Source organism: Dama dama, chromosome 9 (assembly GCF_033118175.1).
Source record: "Dama dama isolate Ldn47 chromosome 9, ASM3311817v1, whole genome shotgun sequence".
Classification (NCBI taxonomy): domain Eukaryota; kingdom Metazoa; phylum Chordata; class Mammalia; order Artiodactyla; family Cervidae; genus Dama; species Dama dama.
Window position 1 is genome coordinate 32,091,269 of NC_083689.1, and position 19,701 is coordinate 32,110,969.

At 43.4% G+C, this 19,701-nt stretch overlaps 1 protein-coding gene across 5 annotated transcripts in view; it reads left to right on the forward strand.

The window, feature by feature from the left end:
• Positions 1 to 19,385, forward strand: part of ZNF608 (zinc finger protein 608) — a 105,169-nt gene extending 85,784 nt beyond the window's left edge. For 4 of the 5 annotated variants that reach the window (XM_061150896.1, XM_061150894.1, XM_061150893.1 and 1 more), the window contains 7 exons: positions 8,675 to 8,762; positions 9,268 to 11,710; positions 13,373 to 13,790; positions 14,362 to 14,534; positions 15,897 to 16,044; positions 17,896 to 17,977; positions 18,954 to 19,385. In XM_061150896.1, coding sequence (XP_061006879.1) covers positions 8,675 to 8,762; positions 9,268 to 11,710; positions 13,373 to 13,790; positions 14,362 to 14,534; positions 15,897 to 16,044; positions 17,896 to 17,977; positions 18,954 to 18,960 — 3,359 coding nt within the window. In that variant the 3' untranslated portion in view covers positions 18,961 to 19,385. Of the gene's footprint in view, positions 1 to 8,674; positions 8,763 to 9,267; positions 11,711 to 13,372; positions 13,791 to 14,361; positions 14,535 to 15,896; positions 16,045 to 17,895; positions 17,982 to 18,953 lie in introns of those variants that run through there. The other variant, XM_061150895.1, reaches the window with a different exon arrangement.
• Positions 19,386 to 19,701: the final 316 nt, after the last annotated feature.

The following is a 19,701-nucleotide window of genomic DNA, read 5'->3' on the forward strand; positions in this document are numbered from 1 at the left end:
GGGGTCTGTCCTCTCCCCACCCCCACAATCCCAACAGTGTCATCACAACCTGTCCTGCTGTCTGTCCCCAAGCTGGGACTTTGCACAGAAACTAGTAGAGAAACTGCCTAAGGAGCACAGGCTACTTGTTGTGGTGTTAATTAATGGCTTCTGTATTTGATCTAAGTGTGTGTGTGTGTGTGTGTGTGTGTGTATACATATTTAACACTAGCCTCAAGCCATCAAGCACAATGTTGCTTTAGGATGTGTGTGTCTGCCCAACTTTAAAAGCAATTCTTTTTGTAGTTGTTACTGATCATATTTAAAGTGACACCTATAAACTATGAAACTTGCTAAAACATAAGCACTAATTATTAAAAGAAGTAAAGCACCTCTTGAATAAATATTATTTGAGCTCCAATGATCTACTGATCTCGAGTGTTTTGATTTTTTTTTTTTTTTAATTACATTTTGGGCTCTCAAAATTTTCGTGAGTGCTGAAACTTGTGTAATTCTCGGTAGTGAAAATACCGTCATCATCCGTAGGCAGTGCAAGCTTCCATGCAAATATGTGGGGTGGTATTTCTGTGTTCCCCAGGGGTGCCTCACAAAAGCCTTATTCCTGCTCCCTCTTTGTACCCACAAGACTTGTTCACAGGCCATTGTGTTTTCTAGAAGTAGAGAAGGATAATGTTTCTAGGCAAGCGAGAAAAGAAAAGCAGTGAGAGCTTCTTTGCGCTGACCAGTCAACTGGATATCGACCACCTGTCTTCACGGGAAAGAAATAGATGGCAGTGAATAAGCGAGAGTCTAGTTTTCCAAGAAGCTCAATGATTTTCCCCAATCAATACAGCTCATCAGGCCTCAGAACAAAGGCTGCAGGGGAGGCGACAGTGATGGAAGTGGCTCTGTGTTCTTTTGTGTATTAAACCATAAGACCCATGGGGGAACAAGGTTTCTTTAGCCAGTGTTTTTGGTTTTTTTTTTTCCTTCTTTTTAGAGCTTATTCTATGTATTTTGGGTGGCGGGGGGAACCCTTTCAGATGTTTTTTTTTTTTTTTTTAAAGATTTCCATAGATTGTATCCTGATGATCAAATGGACTTTTTAAAGAGATAAGCTAGTCAAGCAAGAAAGATACCATCTTTTAAAATGTAGATTAGAAGCAGCATTTTGCAATTGCTTCTTGGTATCAGTTTAGCATATTTATTTGGATTAAGGCCTTAGATTTTTTTCTTGTTATTTATGGACGGGCTTTAGATGAACCAAAAAGAACTGTCTCAGTGTTCAGATTAACCTGTGGCAAATAAAGAATCATAAGTCTCCTCCCGTAAATGAACCTTGTTCTTAATGTCCTGAAAATAACACCAAACCCTGCTAGGAATGCTGAACTGTCATCAGAGAGGTTATAATTAACATAGATAGAGTGGTGCCAACATTTTCCAGTCGTGGACAGAGAACAGCCATCCAAACCAGCAGTTTTTAGCCCTTCAGCCCTTTAATCTTTAAGCTCACTGTGCTTTCATAAAGCTGGACGTTAACCCCAGGGTGGTGTGTCTCTGGGGTTTATGACTGGGGTGTCGCACGCTAGGGTATAAAGGGCTTCATTGCGCTTCCCCTTGTTAGTGCTGCCCCATCTCCCAGCTCCATTGCCTCCACTATTTGTTCAGATAAAGCCCAGTGTTCAGGGTGACTAATTGCAGCACTGTGTTCCAGATGGTTTGATTACAGGATGTGGTTAAAGTGACTCTTCAAACATTCAGCCCAGCAGTAAAGCTCTTTTTAAAAAAAAAAAAAAAAAAATTGAATTTTCTGGCCACGTGACACCTACTTTCCTGGTCTTGATGCTCTGTATATCCTTAGCAGAGGTAACAGGAAAACGTCCCTCTGCTCTTTCTCAGGTGCCTCATTGGCAATCCAATTGTGAATTTAAAATCCCCCCCTAAAGTCTGCTTTCCTGTGTAGCTCAGTTGGTAGAGCATCTGCCTGCAATGCGGGAGACCTGGGTTCAATTCCAGGGTCGGGAAGTTCCCCTGGAGAAGGAACTGGCAACCCACTCCAGTATTCTCGCCTGGAGAATCCCATGGACAGAGGAGCCTGGCGGGCTACAGTTGTTGGGATCACAAGAGTCGGACATGACTTAGTGCTGTCTTTCTTTCCAAGAATGATAAATTCCACCTTGACCTTTGAAGAAGACCTACCTATAAGACTGGAAGCTCTGAAGCCGGAAAAATGAACAAGTGTACTAGACAAGACTTGGCTTTTTAAATAGTACCAGTGTTGGACCCAACAAAACCAGCACAACAAAATACGAGAGGGAGGGGATTCAGTACAGGGGAGAGGTGATAAATGTTACCTTGTATAGGAGTCACATTGTCTGAAAAAGAGTAATGTGATATCCTGAATATATGAACTTTATCCTGTACTTAGGAAACAGGAGATTGTGACATTTTTATTGTCACTCATGTTTTCTCCTAGAGGAGAAAAAAACATATATATAAATATATACACGCATACACACACACATACATTCACACACAGAAGCAAAGAAATGTATAAACTTAAAAAGATGGTGCCATAAATGGGTTCCATGTTGGTGTTATTGCAGTGACATTCCTGTTTTCTGCACAAGTGCACACTCTGGTCATCCAGATGTGGCAGTCTGAATAAGAGGGCCAAGAAATGATGTCAGAGACCAAATTTGGCATTTGCACTGCTTGGCAAAGACTTCTGTCCCAGGGATGAGGCACTTTAAAGACTCTGCGAGAGTCTTTAAATTGTAATATAAACAGAGTTTGGCTGATCCACTGGGAAATCAGGCATTTGCCCAGTTCTTGAGGAAGCATCTTCACAAATACCAGAAACAGTAATTCATAAACCACATTTATAACATCTTCAGAGCAAAATCTCTCCACAGAGAATTCCCATCATCTTTAAACTAGTGGGAGACGATACTTATTGAAAAAGTATGGGAATCGTGAAAAGAAGACAGATCTAGATTTTCTTCAGTCATCATCTGGTAGTCTCTGGGGGTTGAATGCACTCCCTCCGCGGGCTGGGCACTGCTCCTGTTTTCAAGGAATGGAGTCTGGTTGGAAGAGACAGGCCTCTTGTGTGTATGAGTGGAATACGTTGTTAAAGGGACCATGTAGTTTAAGTTAAAACAGCCTCAGCAGTATTCAAACAGTAAGAGTTTATTTGCCGCTCATCTAGTGTGGACTGAATTCAGTGTTCCTATAGGACAGGGGTTCTCCTTGTCATAAGTTCCTAGCTAAAGGAGACTCTCCCATCCTCTTGTGACCTTCAGAGTCACTGTGGTCTCTGTCCCAGCCAGCCAGGAAGGTGAAGAAATCAGAGGAATGTGCGTGGGAGATTCTTCTGGGCTAGTCCTGGCAGTGGCGCCTGTCAGTTCATTTGCCTTTTATAGAACTGAGGGACAGGGCCCTATCTAACCCATAGGGAGGCTGAAAAAGCTGCTGGCGGTGGACACAGAGGGCAACCATGGATTCTGGGGGGCATCCACTGGGGAGAGCATTTGGATGGAATGTAGTGGGGACCCAGGAGGAAGTAGCCATTTTTGAATGGTGTACAAGGTCTTTGTGTCTGGAGAGAATTCATGGAAGAGCCAACGTTAGACTTGGTCTCTCTGTGTTAAATCACTTCAGTGGTGTCTGACTCTCGGCGACCCTGTGAACTGTAGCCAGGCTCGTCTGTCCATGGGATTCACCTGGAGTGGATTGCCATGCCCTCCTCCAGGGGATCTTCCCAACGTAAGGATCTAACCTGTGTCTCTTATGTCTCTTGCATTGGCAGGTGGGTTCTTTACCACTAGCCCTACCTGGGAAGCCCAGTCTCTGGTTCTAATTTATTAGAAGCCTTAACTTGCCTTGAGAATTTGGATGAGTCCATCGTTAAAATTCCCTCCCCCGCCCCAGGGCAGTTAAAAATGTGGTATCAAGAATGATTGAAGAAACTCGCTTAATGCTGGAGGGGAAAAAAAGAGGACAACCGGAGGGGAAGGGAGTGTTGACGTGGTCATTGTCCTTTTGTGGGTGAAAGGCTGTCAAGGGGACTATCTATATGGTATCAGAAGGCACAGCCAGGACCTAGGTGTTCAAAGACAGATCTTTAGTTCAGAACCAGGAGCATCTTTCTAACAAGATGACTAAAAAATAATGGGACCGCCCGGATACCAGTGCGAGCGTCTCCAGCCCCTATCCTCTGCCTCTTTAGAGTTGAAGCACCAAGGAAAGGGGACACACAAATATGAGGGCCTTGTGCCACCCATTGGCCTTTCAACCTTCAGTACCTTGTGACCTATAGGTTTCTACTCTTACTATCAACTTCGCTTTCCATATCACTAGTCAGATTCCCAAAGCAAGTCCTTGTTTAGTCATCCTCTGCTTTAGTTACCTAGAGCAGTCAGATGAGGCCACGGTTAGGATTACTGGTCTAGGAGCCTACTTGCCTAAGACTTCCTTCTGAACAGGAACTTCAGGCAGAGCAGTTACTGTGAAAGTCTCATGCTGGGTCTAGTTCAATAAGATGGGGTAAGGGACCTACTTTTAGTTTGGGTAATATGCTAACTATACTTCCACTTCTGGACTAGCAGGTATGCTTGTGTGCTGTTTGCAGACTTTTAAAAGTATAAAGTCTGGATGGAGTTACAGGCAACCTGTGGCTGATTCCATAGCCCTAAATAGATTCCTAGTGTTGTATATACCCTGTAGATGTACAATAAATGCTTAATGGGCCTGACCATCTCTCTGGGATCATTTAACTGCTAAGTATTGACAAGAGGAGATAATAGAATGCCGTGAATGTGGAATCCTAAGGGGATCTCAGGGCTCTTTGGCTTGTAGAGGTAGGGAAGGGGCTCATGTTATAGAACGCAGATCACCTTCTTATTAAAGTGTCTTGTAGTGGTAATGCTTTGTGGGGGCGGCAGCTCAGATTGTGCATTAGGATCTAAGACATACCCTTAATACAAGGAAGAAAACTCTATGTGGGAAGCTCACCCAAACCACCCATTGCTCTTTTCAGCTTTGTTTTTACTTCATTGGTAGTAATCTTAAGATATTTTTCAAATATAAAGTATTACAGGGCAGGCATTATTAGCATTTTGAGAAAAACCATTGTGGGTGGGAAAAATGAAAGTAAAAGTGTTAGCTTGCTCAGTTGTGTCCAACTCTTTGGGACCCCATGGACTGTAGCCCACCAGGTTCCTCTATCTATGGGATTCTCCAGGCAAGAATACTGGAGTTGTAGCCATTCCCTTCTCCAGGGGAATCTTCCCAACCCAGGGATTGAACCCAGGTCTCCTGCACTGTAGGCAGATTGTTTACATCTGAGCCACCAGGGAAGCCCTATGTGGGTAGGAAGGGAAGATGATAAATCTGGTGGGATACTTGAGACGATAAAGATGAAAAGGACTTGTACAGAGTGTCCCCAGCACCTGACAAATTAGCAAGATGTTTGAAAGAATAAATGTGCAGTAAAATTAACTCTTTTGGAATAAATGTACCTTTATTTTTAGTTTATGTGAGAAAAATAACCATGCCCAGATTTATAAAATTTAAACTTTTAAAGGACTCATTTTCAGAAAAGTATAGTCTGTCTTGTATCACCACGGGTTAGAAAGTGTTCAAGATGTCCTGACTTCGAAAAGATAAGTCCTTTATATGTTTTTTTTAGAGCTCAACACTACCTTTGTACTTGGCCCCTCACAATAGGATGTTGTCTGAACATAGACTTCCTGACAAAACAGTACGCTTTGTAGTTTGTATGAGAAGCGTTCCTTAAGCCCTCATTCCCACACAGAGCAGAACGGGCTGCATAAACATGTGCATGCTTGTATTCCGCACGTGAATTCTAGGCTGACATGAATATTCCATGACATTGTGAAGTGGATTGTGCATATAACGGAAAAATAGACTAAACACCTGTATTTCATTAGAGAAACTATTCAGATCTTCCCGGGATTAGAGCATTTATTTTGAGCATCTTTTAAAATATGGAGGGATTCTAGGGAAATTAGCCTAACTTATTGAGGCCCTTTTAGGTGGAAAATGGACATTTTGAAAAAGAATTTTATTCCCACCAAGTGCTAATAATGGTGATTGTTACTTGTACTTAGACAAGTGTGGCGTCTAGAAATAGTGTCAGGCGATGGGAACAGTTTTGCAGTGTGGAAGTTGTTTCGCCTGTGATAGCTTCACCCGATAACCCCACACACTCAGTGATTAACTGCTGTATATCGGGGTCCCGTCCTTCTCTCCGGCTCCCACGTTTCCCTTTGTCCTATTCCAAGACCAGGAATTCGCCGCTGAGGATGGTGTGCAGGTTGGCGTACTTCATGGAGCAACTCTGCGTGGGTCGTGGTGGGAAACAGCACGGCCACGTGGACAGTAGCCTTTCGTCACACGGACCAGCCCGCACTGATTTACGGAGCTCGGCAGCCCTCCGTCCCCAAGAGAACCCGGGCTTGGGGAGCGTGCGCCCGCCTTGGGGACAGCCGGGGCCGCCGCCTCTTTCCCCGGCGCTACTCCTGTATCCCCAGCCTTTGCTCCGGGCGGCCGCCCTCGGCTCAGCCAATGAGGCGCTGGCGTTCCCCGCAGGCGCCGGCCAATCCACGGCCAGCATTTGCTGGAAACGCGAAACCCTTAGGGGAAAAGCAATAACAAAAGCCTTTCACTGCAGACAAATGTTAAGTGTCTGTGCAGACTTTTCCTGTTTTTAATTTTATTACTGTAAGAAAGGAGGGTTTGTTGTTTCTTTCATGTTTCCTTTCAAGCAATTTTAATTATACATTTGTGCTACATCAGGGACTCAGGAACGCAGTGATTCAGCCTATTGCATCTAAAGCTAAAATGCAGTAACCTTCTGGCAATACAGATATATTCCTGCACTGTAAATGCAGCTGACATGCTAAAGAATTTTAAGCAGCTGCAAAGGTCTCTGACACCACACACAGTGCCCCAGAGAGCAGATGATGAGAAAACCAGCTCCGTCTTCCCCTTCGCCTTGTCTCCACCCCCTCCCTTTTCCTGAAAGGTTGTGCTCATAAAGAATCCTTTCCTCCAATTGTTCTGTCTTGTGCACATTTTTACCAAATGCCTAATTACCGTTGACTCTCATCTCAATAAGCATTTTTATACTCAATGACTTGAGTGTTTTTTTTTTTTCCTGTGAAGGAATTAGAATGGAATCAACTATGATTTGAGGAAATGATTTACTTTCCTTCATGTAACTCCCCCTCCACCACCACCACCATTGATATAGTGTGTAAATTCAGCTGTCACGGGACCATATGGGAAATAATTTTTAAATCTCTTTTTGGGACTTTTGAAAGAAATCCTTTCTTCCCCACTACTTAAGTCCCAACTATCCAAATATTTTACCTGCTATTAAAGACATGCCCAGGGAAATGAGTCTTACCTTGTGAGGTGTCCCTTACCACAAAGGAGTTCAGTACAAGTTCTCTGCAGAATTCAAATGGCAGTGACCACGTGTGTAAACCAGCTAGAAATAGACTTTGAATATTGTCCCTTGGTGTTTCCAAGGAAAAAGGGAGATTGGTGGTTTATAGAAGCTAAGACACACTTACTTTATTTATTTACCCTAATAGTTTATATATGTCTCAAAAGCAAAATCTACCTCCTTTTAATGTGTGCTTTTAAAGAAATGAGTTTTTTTTTTTTTTTAAGGCACTTGTCCTCTGGAGAAATAAAGAGGATGTCATATTTTGTTTCCCTATGACATTTGGTATACTAAGTGCACTTAAGTTTAGTAATTCACAGATGCAGTGCTAAATTAAACTGTCTGTCTGCAAAGCAGTTGGGAAAAGCAGAATGGCTTGTAGGAAACAAGTGTGTTGGTTTTGAGGGTTGTTTTTTTTTTTTTTTTTTTCCCTTATCCTCTGTGGCAAATGCTTACTAAAGTTGATTCTAAAGATAACCCCAAGAGCAAACCTATTGTGTACATATATTTTCCTCAGAGGGCTATTTTAGGAGTTCTTAATATGAAACAAGACCAAACAGTGAAATAGATACCATACTAAGGCTAATTCTTGTCTCAGAAAGCCAGAGAGGAGAGGATTAGGAAAAAGAAATCATAGCTGATTGTCTCCTATCTGAACTCCAAGCTCCCTCTTTCCCTGCCTTTAGACCTCTTTTTGTGCACGCACATCATTTTTTCCCCTAAATAAAAATCGCCATTATTTTATATTGTTGAATTGGAAACAAAACCGATTCCTTTCAGCCACTTTCTGTTTTAAGCACTGGTAACTGGCACTTAGTTTTTGTTGGCTGCTTGCCAAACGAAAGCAATTATGTGTAATAATAGAAAAATTAAGAGGTGAGTGTTGCTGTTTTACAGCAGGACATGGCAAAAACCATTTCCTTCTGTCAGCAGTATCTTGATTACCCTCTCACACACAGCCTTACCCTTTTGTACCACACAAGTATGCTCATGAACACACACACACACACACACACACACACACACACACACACACACGATTTCCTGTGGGTTTTTGCTTGAGGTCACTGAAACCAGAAAGAGGAAGAATGCAAACCACAGCTTTTGAAAGCAAATGAGAATAGAGCTTTGCTGGTAAAAAGAATAGTAATAATAAATGAACTGGAAATAGGGTAATTTGTGCTAACCTTGGTCCTTCTTCACTCCCCACTCCTGCAGGTGTCCTAGTGGTCAATGTCACGTGGAGGAACAAGACTTACGTAGGGACCTTATTGGACTGCACCAAACACGACTGGGCCCCTCCCAGGTAGGCACTGGGGGCTCTGATTTCAGCTTCTGTCCTTCTCTCCTCCTTCCTCTTCTTCCCCTCTCCTTCTCTTTGCAAGGAAACTGCAGAGAGATGAATAATACTTGAAAGTCAATTTGTAGTTGAAGCCAAGCAAAAGAGCAATGAGCAATTCAGGATTGAACACAATAAAATGCAGATGCCACATTGCTTGTTTTTAGGATGATCGCTACTTCCTGCCCCTGCTCTATCTCCTTTGTTTTCTTTTTGTCCACACGGGAATTGGAACTGCATTGGAAACTTAGCTACCTGAGCTGGTTTTCTGGGGAAGAACATAAGCCATGGGTAGCCTGATCTGTCATAGGTATTGAAACTGTCGATGGAAGAATTGGGTGTCTTTTCCTCACCTGGGCCCCGCCCTCAAGCTGCTGGGGTGTTGACTGCTCTTTACTGCATTGCATGCCTTGTGATTTCACCTGGCTCCTTTGGAAATGCTCGTTTTGACGGCTGTTACTTGCTTCCCTAGGTTCTGCGAGTCACCAACCAGCGACCTGGAGATGAGAGGGGGCCGCGGCCGAGGGAAAAGAGCGAGGTCTACCGCAGCTGCCCCGGGCTCGGAGGCCAGCTTCGCAGAGTCCAGAGGACTGCAGAACAAGAACAGAGGGGGGGCCAATGGGAAGGGGAGGCGGGGCAGCCTCAACGCCAGCGGGCGGAGGACACCCCCGAACTGTGCTGCTGAGGACATCAAAGCCAGCCCCTCCTCCACCAACAAAAGGAAAAACAAGCCTCCAATGGAGCTAGACCTGAACTCCAGCTCTGAGGACAGTAAGCCCGGGAAGCGTGTCCGCACGAATTCCAGAAGCACTCCCACCACCCCTCAAGGGAAACCAGAGACGACTTTTTTGGACCAGGGCTGTTCTTCTCCCGTGTTGATTGATTGTCCCCACCCAAACTGCAACAAAAAGTACAAGCACATCAACGGCCTCAGGTACCACCAGGCTCATGCCCACTTAGACCCAGAGAACAAGCTGGAGTTTGAACCAGACAGTGAGGACAAGATCTCAGACTGCGAGGAGGCCTTGAGCAATGTGGCGCTGGAATGCAGCGAGCCAAGCACAAGTGTATCCGCTTACGAGCAGGTGAAGGCGCCAGTGTCCCCTGCCTCAGGGAACCCCCCCGGCACCCCCAAGGGAAAGAGAGAGCTCCTGAGCAACGGCCCAGGTTCTGTTCTTGGATCGAAGGCTGGGAAGAATTCTGGCAAAAAGAAGGGTCTCAACAATGACCTCAGCAGTCTTCCAGTCATCTCCAACATGACAGCCACCTTAGACAGCTGCTCAGCCGTGGACGGCAGTTTGACTGTGGAAATGCCGAAACTGGAAGCAGAAGGATTAATTGACAAGAAAACTTTGGGAGAGAAAGAAAAGGGCAAAAAAGCCAACAATTGCAAAATGGACAAAAACCTCTCTAAACTTAAAACTGCCCGGCCCATCGCCCCTGCCCCGGCTCCCACACCCCCACAGCTAATCGCTATTCCCACTGCAGCCTTTCCAAGCACCACTACGGGGACCATACCCGGACTGACCACAGTTGTTCAGGCCACACCAAAGAGTCCTCCGTTAAAACCCATTCAGCCAAAGCCCACAATTATGGGGGAGCCCATCACCGTGAACCCAGCCCTCGTGTCGCTCAAGGACAAAAAGAAAAAGGAGAAGCGAAAGCTGAAGGACAAAGAAGGGAAAGACACGGGGAGCCCGAAAATGGATGCAAAGCTGGGCAAACTAGAGGATGCCAAGGGCACTGGGAAAGATTTATCCGGACATTTTTTAAAGGACCACCTCAGCAAGAGTGATGGGCTGGCAAATGGACTATCCGAGTCTCAAGAGAGTCGGATGGCTAGTATCAAAGCCGAGGCTGATAAGGTTTACACTTTTACAGACAACGCTCCCAGCCCTTCCATCGGGAGTGCCTCAAGGATGGAGTGCAGCACTTTGGTGAACGGCCAGGCGCCCATGGCCCCGCTGCACGTGCTGACCCAGAATGGGGCCGAGAGTTCCGCGGCCAAGACAAGCAGCCCCGCCTACTCAGACATCTCCGATGCTGCTGATGACGGTGGTTCTGACAGCAGGTCAGAGGGCGTGAGGTCGAAGACCAGTTCCCCATCAGATATACTCTCTAGTAAGGACGGCGCTGTGAAAGGGCACTCTTCAACGACAGCACAGTCATCTCAAATGAAAGAGTCCCACTCTCCCTATTACCATGGCTACGATCCTTATTATTCCCCCAGTTACATGCACCCTGGACAAGTGGGCGCCCCTGTAGCTGGGAACGGCGGGAGCACACAGGGCATGAAGATCAAGAAGGAGTCCGAGGAAGAGGCGGACAAAAAAGACAGGGCAGAGCAGCTCGAGGCTAAGAAGGTGGACCATAACCCTGCATCCTTACAGCCTCAGCACCAGTCGGTAATCACCCAGAGACACCCGGCCCTGGCTCAGTCACTGTATTACGGCCAGTATGCCTACGGGCTCTATATGGACCAGAAGTCTCTGATGGCCACCAGCCCTGCCTATAGACAGCAGTATGAGAAGTACTATGAGGACCAGAGGCTGGCAGAGCAGAAAATGGCCCAAACTGGGAGAGGAGACTGTGAAAGGAAAAACGAGCTCCCTTTGAAAGAGCTGGGCAAGGAGGACAGTAAACAGAAAAACATGCCATCGGCCACAGTCTCAAAAGCTCCCTCTACTCCGGAGCCTAACAAAAACCATTCTAAACTAGGGCCGTCAGTGCCTAATAAAACTGAGGAGACAGGTAAATCGCAGCTTCTCTCCAGTCACCAGCAGCAGCTTCAGGCCGACAGCTTCAAAGCTAAGCAGATGGAAAACCACCAGCTTATTAAGGAGGCTGTAGAAATGAAATCTGTCATGGACTCTATGAAGCAGACAGGTGTAGACCCAACCTCGAGATTTAAACAAGTAAGATTGGGGAGCGTGGCCCCCACAGGGAGAGTGCAGCCTGCGACTTGTACATGGCTGGTCTCGATCTGGTTAGAGTTCTTCACAGGAGATCAACCAAGGGTTCCTTAGTCTGGATTTCTCTTCTCTTGAAAAGTGTTTTAAGTGATTCTCTCAGGATTTCTTGTGTACCTCTGAAATGTACATTGCTCACTATTTCCTTGTCATGTTGTATAGTAAAAAGAATCCTGGCCGTGTGCTTTGCAGATTTCATGTTCCCTGCCACTAACTGACTCTAATGAAGCCCCTTATTGTCTTACTGAGTCCAGAGTGAGGGAATTCTACCCTGTGGTGGCTGAGGTCCCTTCTAACTCTAAGATTCTGAGTCTGAGAACTCAAATAATTTGTTATTTTACATTTCCCCAAATTTATTTTGGCATCTTCTGGGAATATTAAGACACAGGGTCCTTAAATTCACATTTCCTACTTATCTTTTTAATGAAACTTGGAGTGTCTTGAACTGTCTAGACTTCTGTTTTATGCTCTATATTAAGGGCCTCAAAGCAGGGCTCAGTGCCTCTTGCTTGTGAGGAGAGTGAGGAGATAGGGGGATGGGCCTCAGGCAGTCATCCCAAAGCCCCGCGGTCGGCCAGCCTGAGGTTAAATGTGCCGACACCTGAAAATCGGTCACCGTGAAACCACACGTGCTAGCATTTTCTGTCACAATTCAGACATCCTGACTCAACTGTAGTCCCAGAAGTATTCATTCTGGTATTTCCCAGCACCCCAGCCCTCACTTAGAGGCAGCATATAGAGTTCCCCGGTGAATCAGAGCAACAGAATCCTTTCTTCATGCTTATTTCTGCCCCAAAGTTGGCCCTTAACCCTAAGCACCCAATGGGTTTGTAGCACGAATGGGATGGGTTACAGGGGAGCCACAAAGACCATTTCAAAGACCCTCAGTTTCTCCACTTCTGGAGTCGAATCAGGCCATGACATCACAGGGCTGCATTAGAACTGTACAATTTGGGGGTGGGGGCATGTTATGGATGCTTCTGTCTCCTGGTAGTAAAGCCATGATGTGTGGTGTTAATTTTTAATTTTGTTTTGATTAATGAAACGATCTGGCGTATAGTCAGCCTTGGCTGCAGTAGATGAAGAAAGTGTATTAGGAAACCAAGAGTTTTCCCCTCTAAATGATGTTAATTGATATAATTACTTAAACTATATTAAAACTTAAACAGTAGGTAAAACTTATTATTATCAGCTTGAGTTTTTTATATTCTTTTTACCTATGTAAGATAGTAAAGGGAAAAATGAGAGTTAGACTGAGTATGTCTGAGGGTGTTACTTAATGTTAAGAATTGACATTAACACCCCAGCTCTGAATTCCAGCCAAGCTAAGTTTTGAAGCCCAGCTCCACAAACTGGGTAGCAGTGTGACCCTGATACTGCTTGAGTTTTAAGAGCTTTGCTTTTGTCTTCTGTAAAAGAGATTATTAATTATGCCAGCCTTAGACATCATTCGTTCATAAGAGGAGGCAATAAAGCTCACAGTGTAAAAGCATATAAATACATGTTACCTCAGTATTAGAGGTAATAGTAATAGTGCTGTCATGGTGATGGATGAGTTTTTCTTAAAAATGTTAATTTAATTTTAATAAGTCTTTTTTCCAAAACCAGGATCCAGATACAAGGACATGGCATCATTATGTTTACCAACCCAAGTACCTGGATCCACAAAAGTCAGAAGAACTTGATAGAGAAAAGAAATTAAAAGAGGATAGTCCCAGAAAAACCCCCAACAAAGAGAGTGGTGTGCCCAGCCTTCCTGTATCGTTAACAAGCATCAAAGAGGAGCCCAAAGAGGTCAAACGTCCTGATTCTCAGTCCTTGGATGAGGGCAAACTAAAAAATGATGACCGGAAGACTCCCGTGAACTGGAAGGACTCTCGGGGAACCAGAGTGGCTGTCTCCTCGCCCATGAGTCAGCATCAGTCCTACATACAGTACTTGCATGCTTATCCTTACCCGCAGATGTATGACCCCAGCCACCCTGCATACCGGGCTGTTTCTCCCGTCCTAATGCACAGTTACCCTGGTACGTGTCATGGGATCTCACTGTATTGAAGGGAAGAAGCTGTGTCCAAGTACTAGCTGTTTTAAAATTCTGGATAAATTAGAGGCTTCAAGAGTGACAATGTTTGGCTTGTTTTTAATGCTCTTTAAAGATGTCCCTAAGCTAAAATGGAATCAATGGAAGATTTATTTTTTTTAGAGGAAATGTCAAACTAGCTGTAGTTTCCATAGGATCTGATGGTCTGCTGTAGCTGTGAGACTGACAGATGCTTTATTGCCTAGGAATATATTCTGCACACTTACTGTCATAATCATTACAGTTACTGTTCTTTTGACTTAATTGACGTAAATGGATGAAATGGCTGTAAGCTCGTTCTTTTTTAGAACCTCTAATCATCAGGATGGGTTAACGGGAAGAAGAGAATCGGAGAACCTCGATACAGTTTAAAGACGATATAGCCCATTCTTAATGGAATATTCCCTATTCTAAGATCTCTGACTCTTATCCCAAATTCATATAATCCAAATGGTTTGTTGTTTCTGTTTAGAGATGTCGTTCGTAACTTGATGTGGCATTTGTTGTGTGTCTGCAGGGGCCTATCTCTCTCCAGGATTTCATTATCCTGTTTATGGGAAGATGTCAGGGAGAGAAGAGGCAGAGAAAGTCAATACTAGCCCTAGCATCAACACGAAAACAGCCACTGAATCGAAAGCACTGGATTTGCTCCAGCAGCATGCCAACCAATACCGCAGCAAGTCTCCTGCTGTAAGCTTCCTTTTGTTGTCACTTAAAAGCACTATGTTTTAGGGGGAAGAGGGGACAAGCTAGAGAACAGTCTTGAAATATAAATGGCTTTGGAACCCAGCTGTGATTTAAGAATGCTGTTTTGTTTTGTTTTTCTAATAAGGAAAGAATGGCATGTTTAAAATAAGATGCTTTCACACACGAGGGGAAAAAACGTTAAAGCATGTATGGTAGTAGCAGCCTCTTCTGTTGGAAAATCTGTTACCTTGCTTACCCAGGAGGATGCTAGTTAAGCCAGACATTTAAATTCATAGGAACCAACCTTCGGAGCAAAATACTTCTGATGCACGCGTGTGCTGCTGAGTCACTTGGCTAAAGAGTGGTGACTGTATTCGTTCTGCTTCAACATTGACTCCTCCACACATCCCTGTAATTCTGCTGAAGTGATTCAGACATATATCTTTGTGAAAGATGGCTCTGCTTCCCCACCCCTTGCAAAGAAAGCCCCAGAGACTATTGGGAAGGGAGAAAATACAAAGGATGTGGTAGTTCTGGTCTAGACAAAAGAAGGTTGGAAAAATTAAATATACGCTTTGTGATGTGTATCTGAGTGTGTCTACGTGAAACCCTAAAGAAGCTTTTAAAAAAAAAGTGATTTATGCATCTTTAACTGTGAGCCCTACTTCTAGTATAAAGTTTTTTTTTCAAAAAGTAAGAAAAAGAGCTTTAGTGAAAGGCCGATTAAGCTCAGATGGGTAAAAAATGTCTCAGAAACACAGGATCCTCAATCAAATTACGATTTTAGAGGACTGGAGCTTCTCTGAGTGTTCAAAGATGGAAAGATTTTGGAATTCTTCCAGAGGCACAGGGCAACGGTTTCATGTGCTTGATATTGATGTAATATGTAATATTAGGATGTGTGTTCTCAGTGGAGCCCAATATAAAGATAGGTTTAAAATTGTGAGATATATTCTCTTCACACAATGTAGTTTAAATAGAAGAGTCATCAGAAAACTTGACCTTAAAGAAGTCTCTGCAACACCTTCTCTTTAATCCCTATGTGAAACTTGTTTTTAGGAAGAAATTGGGTCAATTCTAAACCTGCAATTATGAATGGGAATAGAGAGGTCCTCTTATTTCAGTCATTTGAGGAAAACATTGATATTGCTCTGGTGCAGAGCAGGACTGTAGTGTTGGCTTAATTCCAATTGAAATGCCTGTCTTTTGAAATGATTTACCATTAATAAAGAATTTCTGAGTCTGTGTATTTACTTTTTTAATATTAGCAGCACCCACTGCTGAAGGGACCAAGGAGGTTTACTACACCCCTCCAAACTGTTGCTCAAAGGATTAAGGAGGGGGACTCTGTCTTTTCTTTTGCAGCCTGTGGAAAAGGCCTCAGCTGAGCGGGAGCGGGAAGCCGAGAGGGACCGCCATTCCCCCTTTGGCCAGCGGCACCTGCATACCCACCACCACACCCACGTGGGCATGGGGTACCCACTCATCCCTGGGCAGTATGACCCTTTCCAAGGTCAGCAGATCCATTCTCCTTGTGTCTTTGTTCATCCTGCTTTGAAAAACGTTGCCAAAACTGTTTCTTGTCTTCAAATGAAATGGTTGAGCTTCTAGTTAATTAGCTCCGGGGTGGGATTTTAACACTTCTTTGCTGGCATATCCTTGGGACACAGGTAAGGCTATTCCCACATCTCTGTGTTCCGATGAGACGTGAAGTGGCTACCACTTAAAAATTGTCGCTTATTGATGTTATTGGTCATGGCCAGTGTCTGGGGCACTGAATATAACAATCAGAAGATCAGATAACTGCTTCAGGAAAACTGTCAAAGACAGGGAGGGATGGTGGGAGGCTTTGGTGTAATGACTTTCCTTGATCTCTTCAGGCCTCCAAGTTGCTCCTTTTCCCAAGGAAGTAATGGGAGTCATGTGGTCAGGGTCAACACTTTTTATAACCTAATACTGAGACTCTTCCAGCCCTATGCTCCTGAAACTTGCAGTAAAGAGGAGAAACATTTGTAAAAGCCACAGCACTGACATGGGGAACCACGAACAGTTTGTGGTGTTTTAGTAGATTGTTTGTCCTAGCTTTGTCAGCTCATGGCCTGGGCGGGGACTGGCAATATCTTTACCAGTAGAGCACTTGCTAGGAACTTGCCGTCTTAGCTTTGACTGCAGTAACAAAATAACCATAGTCCTTATGGCTTTATACAACAGAAATATATTTCCTCATAGTTCTGGAGGCTGATAGTCTGATACCAGGGTGCCAGCATGGTTGATTTCTGGTGAGAGAGCTCTCCTCTTGGCTTGTAGATGGTCACCAGCTTGCTTATGTGTTCCTGTGACTTCTTGGGGGACCAGGAGGAGGGGGGAAGAGAGTTACTATCTCTTCTTAAGGGACACTAATCCTACAAGATCAGGGCCATACCCCTAGGACCTCATTTAACCTTAATTACCCCGTCTAGGTCCAAATACAGTAACTTTGGGGGTTAAGGCTTCCACGTAGGAATTTTGGAAGGACACAATTCAATCTGTGTCCTTCCAAAGGACAAGTATCTGCTTGCCAGGTTCCTTCTTACTCTGCTGTCTGAATACGAGCTAATATGTTTGAAGGTATTTCCAAAAGTAGGAAGTGCCGTCCAGGTGTGAAAGGGTCATTTTAATTTATTAATTCCATGTTACTTGGTGTCAAATAGTGGTGTTAAAGAAACCATAGAGAACATAGAAGGAGTTATTTCCCCAGGGTTTACTTTTATTTCCTCTACCTTTTTTCCATGATTGTTTTCTATAGAATTTAAAAGAATTTCCTGTTAGGCAACTTCATGCCATTTGGATCTATTATATTCTCTTACTGCTCCCCTGCTCTTGTAGGGTGAAAGTTAAGACTGTTTCTAAGTTCAATTCAGTGATTCCATGTACCTTATGGGATGCATTGTGTTCAGTCACTGGGGAAAACGTTAAAGTGATAAAAGTTATTATGAAAGTATTGTATTCTAAGCAAGTAGCGTGTCGCTCCTATAATTCACTGTGACTTTGGATTCCTGTTGTTACCTGGTACCTATTATTTCCCCTGGGCTTCCTATTCAGGAATGCATGCAAACCATTTAACACCATGCAGAGCCAGAGAGATGGAATGCTATATTCTCTTTGAATAGCTATTAAGAAAACCACAGAGTATTCAATGAAGAGATGGATTCTGGTTAGACCGAGCAGTTTGTAGTCTGTCCTTGCTACATGAAACAGTTCATGTGTATGTGTGTTTACAAAGGCCAGATTGCTACTCACTGGTCTGCAGCCTTTCACCATTGGACCTGCATCTACTCTTAACCTTTCTGAAAGTCACAGAAACCCTGCATTTTTCCCCCATTAGGCTTGACCTCTGCTGCCCTCGTTGCCTCTCAGCAGGTGGCTGCACAGGCATCTGCGTCAGGAATGTTTCCTGCACAAAGAAGGTAAATAGCGTCATGTTTTTTTTTTTCTTTTTTTCTTTTTTTTTTTTTTATTAGTTGGAGGCTAATTACTTCACAACATTTCGGTGGGTTTTGTCATACATTGATATGGGTTTTGTCATACATTGATATGAATCAGCCATGGATTTACACGTATTCCCAATCCCGATCCCCCCTCCCACCTCCCTCTCCACCCGATTCCTCTGGGTCTTCCCAGTGCACCAGGCCGGAGCACTTGTCTCATGCATCCCACCTGGGCTGGTGATCTGTTTCACCATAGATAGTATACATGCTGTTCTTTTGAAACATCCCACCCTCACCTTCTCCCACAGAGTTCAAAAGTCTGTTCTGTATTTCTGTGTCTCTTTTTCTGTTTTGCATATAGGGTTATCGTTACCATCTTTCTAAAGCGTCATGTTTTGAATCAGTTTTCTAGATAGAGACTTCGTAATGGGTGGGAGGAAACAAGTGTAGGCTTTTTAGACCAAAAACTTAGCTCCTAAGGGTTTGATATTGTTGTAGTGAATGTAGTTATTACGTCACTGTGTTTTCAGATGCAGCTTCTATACCGTGAGCCTCATTTTTACAGCTGTAATGTACATTAGTAATTAACTGATCTGTTTGTTAAACAGTTGAAACTTTCTTAAGTTGTCGTCAATGCTTTGTTAAAACAATTCACTGTGACTCCCTTTGTTTTATTTTGTTTATAAATGAAGTTGCAACTGAAGGAATTTACTCTCATAGTGCGAAAGCAATGTTTGTTCTTTGATATTTTCAGTTACTGCTCAAGTTGTTTTAAAAAGGAAAATAATTTATTTTTCATGTTGTATATCATTACCCCTGTGTTCGTTCACTTTCTCTGGGATTGAATTCCTTGAATTGAACAGAATTAAATGTAAGTCTGTTAGTCTTACAGTTTTCTTATTTTCAGTGTCAAATGTGGATGGAACATTTGCTAAGGTTTTCTTTTCTTTTGCAGAGAATAACAAGATTGGAAATGTACGTTGTCATGTGACTGGATCACATGGGGAAGCGCTTTATACAGACATCAGTTCCATGGTGTTAATTTGAAATGCCTTAATGGCAGGCAAAAACCAGTCATTTCATTTTTGTAAATTACAGATTTTATCACAGAGTAACAAATGTTGCTGTAATTAAACTTCTGTTTTATATATATATACGTATACATATATGTATATATACATATATATATATATATATATATTCTTTACTTTTTGTATCAGTAACCAGGCTCGCACACACAGGGTCTGCTGCCAAGTTGCAAACCACTCAGTAAAGGAGATAAAAAACGTATTTGTCAAGTTGGAAAGTGTTAGCCTCAGAAGGCTGCTTACTTCCTTTTTTCTTTTTTTTGCTTTTCAAAATTGTAAATAAATAATGTTATGTATCAGTGTGCCTGAACCTTGCATATCCTTCATATACTTCCCATAAACCCCTCAGAAAGGCTAACTGTGATGATGACACTTTGGTACAATTTAGATGTCTATATGGTGGCTCCTGTTAAGACGCATCAGTGTAAAATGTTCCTGTAGTCACTGTTTGTACTTGTGTATTGTGGAAAAAATACTTTTGGAAGGCATGGGGTTGCCAGTACCACAAAAACTGTGTTGTATATAATGTAAAGATTAAAGTGGGGAAATAATGAGCATCTGTGAATAATGAGGTGTCATTTTTGATAATCTTGAATGGCAAATAACCCAATAGCC